At 39.6% G+C, this 5,272-nt stretch overlaps 1 protein-coding gene across 1 annotated transcript; it reads right to left on the bottom strand.

The window, feature by feature from the left end:
• Window positions 1-1,532: 1,532 nt before the first annotated feature.
• Window positions 1,533-4,372, bottom strand: LOC140561843 (uncharacterized). Its single transcript, XM_072687086.1, has 2 exons — window positions 4,324-4,372; window positions 1,533-3,462 (listed from the first exon to the last, which is right to left on the bottom strand). Exon 2 carries the CDS (start codon window positions 3,323-3,325, stop codon window positions 2,294-2,296), a length of 1,032 nt encoding a protein of 343 aa, XP_072543187.1. The 5' UTR covers window positions 3,326-3,462; window positions 4,324-4,372; the 3' UTR covers window positions 1,533-2,293.
• Window positions 4,373-5,272: the final 900 nt, after the last annotated feature.

A 5,272-nucleotide genomic window follows, 5' to 3' on the forward strand; every position in this document is an offset into this window, starting at 1 on the left:
AATATGTAGAAGAGCTGTTTACCTTCAGCAGAGCGGCTCCAGCTCCTCTGTAATAACACTGCGGACTGGGAGCTTCCTCTGCGTCTTTCACTGTCTTTTGGAGAATCACAGAACTAGAACTAGCGCCCCCACATGGGCCGCAGGTGGACTGTTTATACCCACCCGCACTAAAACATCTCCTCCTCGCTACGATGAGCTATACTGTTAGAGCAGCCTGCTGATTGGTCGGCTGAAAAGTCGTTCACGTTACCATAGCAACCAGCACCAGAGGCTCTGCAGTCGTGGACAAAATCTGAGACTAACACCATATTTGTTAATCAGTGCTTGGGTTGTTTTTATGTGTTCTTGTTTGTCCACCCTTTTTGAGGACTGACCACAGGTTCTCAGTGGGACTGAGATCTGGAGTTTCCTGGTAATGAAAAATGTTCATTTTGTTCACCGAGCCACTTGCTGATTACTTGCCTTGTGACATGGTGCTCGGCCATGCTGGAAAAAAGCATTGTTCATCACCAAATTGCTCCTGGATCATTAAATCAGTAAAATTGTTAGCAGGCCTTTTGTGGCAGGGCTGAAATGCATTACATTTTGTGATAAAGTTAATTCCCATGGCAAGGAATGACTTTGCAATTCATTTTTTATTGTATAGCTTGATGTGGGCAGACTGTCAAAAAAGCATTTCACTGCAAGTTATACTGTGTATGACTATGTATGTGACAAATAAAATTTGATTTGATTTTGATTTTGATTTGATTTGTGAAAACAAAGATTTGTGTCAGTCTCAAAACCTTTGGCCACGACTGTACAGCAGTTAGGAATAGAAGAGGACACATTTATCCCAGATCAGCGCATCAGGACACTTCTACACTCTACTTCTTTCAGAAACATGTCTATTTCTGTTCAGTCTGTACCCTCCCAAGTACAAGCAAAATGTCCTTTTGAAATGCATCTGGTAGAAATCAGAGCAGCCCTTCTTCAACTGTTCAATGTCACAATTATTGCACGATTACAGCAACGAACCGCATTTTTCTTCTCCCCTTTAAACAAATTCACTAATACTTTGCATCTCACCACACAAGTATGTTTTTATTTATCTATCACACAAGACTGCTAGTTTCTTATTTGATATTTTAGCTGAAATACTGCAGGATTCTGGGGCCTCACAGTGGTGGTGGTGGAGGCATAATGACATTACTTACTTTTCCCCCAGCATACCTGACCCATATATTTAACTTATTAACGACTCTGCGGAAAAATGCAGCTTAAGACGAGGATTTGTCGGTAACTGGTATCAGATGGCCATATAACCTTCCATATGCTAGTTCTCCAGCTTGATATGGTGTGGTATGTTTTCTATAAATGACTTTTAACATACAATGGTCTTTTAACATAGCCAACTTGACCAAGCTGGATCTTGACAAATCCATTGTTCCATCCTTAATGTTAAAACTGCAAAGAATAATGGGTTAGTTAACATTTTGTTTTTGCAAAAAAAAAAAAAAACATTCTCAAAAAGAAGTTTCACATAGGTCAACTACATTTAATTAAAAAAAAAAGATACAAAACACAGGAATAATATATGATAGGTGTATTGCAACACTAGACAAGGTAAAATAATTAAAAAGATTGGTATATTAAAGTAATTGCCTCATGATCTCACTGAACAGTCTCTTTGGATACCCATTGTTACGTTGTTAAAAGAAAGCAGGAAACTGCGTAATTGAAAGCATTTGGTTTGGCTAAAGCCCTCAGTTGTTTTGGTGATTGTTCTGGGAATCAGGGTTAAAGCCATTGCATTTTCATTAAGAGGTTTGTATGAATTGTCCTGCTTCCTGTTAAGACAAGGGCCTAGCTAAGGTAAGAGTGGGATCAGCCAGAAACCTGACTTCCAACTCCAATGTTGAAAAACAGTAAGACCTTCCACTGGTTGTGTTTGCTGATGGGACACATTCCAATCCATTAGCAATCTCACCACTTGTACTGGGCTCAGTGTTTCAAGAATTACACTATATTTCAAGATCAAACATGATATGGTTTTAAAGATTCCACCAGGTACTTAATGAAACAGAATAGCATATTAATACAATACTATGACACAAACAACATAACATGTCACAGGATGTTACAAATTTTCTATATCAAATAATGTAAACTGAATCTGCAAATAAAAAATATATATAACATTTTTGGACCCAGCAAAATGCCAGGTACATCAAACATTGTTATCATAAAAGTGATATCCCTCTAAATGCATTTGAAGCTTAACATGAATAATCTGGATGAATAAATCTCAGCATTAACATGGTTTCTCTCCTGTGTGAACACGCTGGTGTCGTCGGAAAGCAGTCTGAAATGTAAAATTCTTCCCACATTCTGAGCAGTGATATGGCTTCTCTCCCGTGTGAATGCGCTGGTGTTTTTGGAGATTACTCTGTTGAGTGAAACGCTTTCCACAATCTGAACAGTAATATGGTTTCTCTCCAGTGTGAATTCGCTGGTGTTTTACTAGACTGCTCTGTACTGTAAACTTCTTCCCACAGTCTGAGCAGCTATAGGGTTTTTCTCCAGTGTGAATACGCTGGTGTGTTTGGAAATTATGATGTTGATTAAAACTCCTCCCACATTCTGAGCAATAAAACGGTTTTTCTCCTGTGTGAATTCGCTGGTGTGCTTGTAGGTTACTCTGTACAGTAAAACCCTTCCCACATTCTGTGCATTGATAAGGTTTCTTTCCTATATTAATGCAGTGGTGGTTTTTGAGGGCACCACTCTCTCTGAAACTCCTCCCACATTCCGAACAGTGATACGGTTTCTCTCCTGTGTGAATGCGTTGGTGTACTTTAAAAGCACTCTGTACAGTGAAGCTCCTCCCACAGTCTGAACAGTGATAGGGTTTCTCTCCTGTGTGAATGCGCTGGTGTACTTTTAGAGTACTCTGCACAGCAAAGCTCCTCCCACAGTCTGCACAGCGATATGGTTTTTCTCCTGTGTGAATGCGTTGGTGTACTGTGAGAGCACTCTGTACAGCGAAGCTCCTCCCACAGTCTGTGCAGTGATAGGGTTTTTCTCCTGTGTGAATGCGTTGGTGTACTGTAAGCGCACTTTGTACAGTGAAGCTCCTCCCACACTCTGTGCAGTGATAGGATTTCTCCCCTGAATGAATGCGTTGATGTACTTTGAGAGATCTTTGTCGGGTAAAACTCTTTCCACACTCTGAACATTTGATAGAGCTCCCTTTACCTGTACTTTTGTGTTTATGTCTGATAGATGCAGTCATGTGGTGAGTTGAAGAGGATGTTTCCTGAGTGCTGGAGCTTATGGACTCCATACCACTACATTTAACTTCCAATTTAGACTGGGGGACAATTTCCACATGGTGTCATTCTTCATGTGTTTAGGAATGTAAATATGAACTCTGTAGACAGTGGATCCTAAAAAGGCGAAAACAATGAAAGTTGTTTCTTCCTGAAAGACAAAAATAATTTATAATTATTATAATAAAAATGATAATAAAAATTGTATTCATTGTACCTGGTTCTTTTGTAAAATATTACAAGAAAAGATCCTGCACCTAATACTTGGGGTTACACAGGGGCCCCAGCCCATTACCTTCACCCATATTCTAATTACCCACTATGTGTCTTGTGCCTTTCCTCCAGAAGCACTACTTTTTTTCCCTTATATGCCACGTACTGCTGGGAACCAAATGCTCACAATGAGAAAAAAAGATCTCTAAGCAATTGTCAATCATAACTAAATGAAGCACAATTTAGTCTTTCCTTAAAGTCCAACTCCAAAATAGCACCAGAAGATCCCCATCTAGTCATAACCTAAAATAAAACATAACCCCAGCTACAGGGAGAGATGAATGAACACAGTCACAAACAAAGATTTGAATTTGATGTAAAGGTTTTTCTATAACATCATGATAAGTACTTATGTACCAGTGGCTGTGAAGACAACTATCTCAGTATCCCTTAGGATATGTACAGGTACCCCAATCTTATATGAAAAACTAAGTAGCCTTAGAAAAACAGAAAACAGTTCAAAACACACTAGAGATACTAAATAAGGTTAAATAAGTGGTGAAACTGCAGTGAATCTGCGTAGTTACAGAATATCCTTCATCACAGCTTCAGAACAGAACCAACCACACCGATACCGAGCCCAGAGTGATCCCATCAGAACTGCCCTGTCCTACAGCAGTGATCACACCAGCACCTCTCATCCACCCCCTCAAACACAGCCTGATGAGCTCATTTCCTGCAGTCTAGCTTCTCCCTTCTCCAGTTGGGTTTAGTGTGGAAGTGTGGAAGAGCTCTTTACCTTCAGCAGAGCAGCTCCTGCTCCTCTACAGTCACGCTGCGGACTGGCCTCTTCTTCTGCTCCGCTTTAGCGTCTTTGGAGCACGACAGCGCACCACGTGGTCTGCAAGGGGACTCACAATGGACCTGTTATTAATTAAAATCCACTTGTCTACCGTATAAACTCCTTCTCTATTATGGTTGGCTATCAGACAGTAAGAACAGGTCGATGATTGGCCAGGTCAGAAGTCGTTAATGTTACTGCAGCATCCAGCATTAGAGGAACATCATATCTAACAGGAGAGTTTTATCCCTGTTCAGCTCTACAGGACATTTTAAACTCCCAGAACCAGAATCTGTTTCTGTTCAACCCGTTCCCTCTCAAGCACAAGCAAGCTCTTAGGCTTCCTTTCAGAGCAGGTTCTACTCAAAATTACTCAACTGCTTAACTCATTAAACGCAGAGACCAGGATATACGTAGAAAATTAAGCTAACTTAACCTTGTGTGATTAATACTACATGAAGATAGACTAGTGGTTTCAGTTGGTATCTGGATTCAGATGGTCTAAGATGGTTCTTCAATGGTCATGGTGGTTGAAAAGCTCATCATCCAGGTGAAATCATACCTTATGCCTGCTGGTTGATCTTAGCTAGAGCTTAGCTTTTGTTGAGCTTAGTGTAGGTTGTCAATCTGTTACAATTAAAAAGTTATTATTTATGTTCTGAACAATAAGTATATTTTGACAACTCAAATTATGTCCCAGGCATTAAATATCTTAAAGATTTAACAGAGCAATTTTTACAGCAGTAGAACATCTGTGACAAAAGGTACAAACATGGGTAAACCAAGTTTAATAAGAAACATCAAATAGAGGAATAATACACATCAGCTATATAACAAAGATAAAAAAACAAGGTAATAATAGAAATACAAAGGTATACCAAAATAATTTGACTTATGATCACACTGA

This window comes from Salminus brasiliensis, chromosome 9 (genome assembly GCF_030463535.1).
Source record: "Salminus brasiliensis chromosome 9, fSalBra1.hap2, whole genome shotgun sequence".
Taxonomy (NCBI): domain Eukaryota; kingdom Metazoa; phylum Chordata; class Actinopteri; order Characiformes; family Bryconidae; genus Salminus; species Salminus brasiliensis.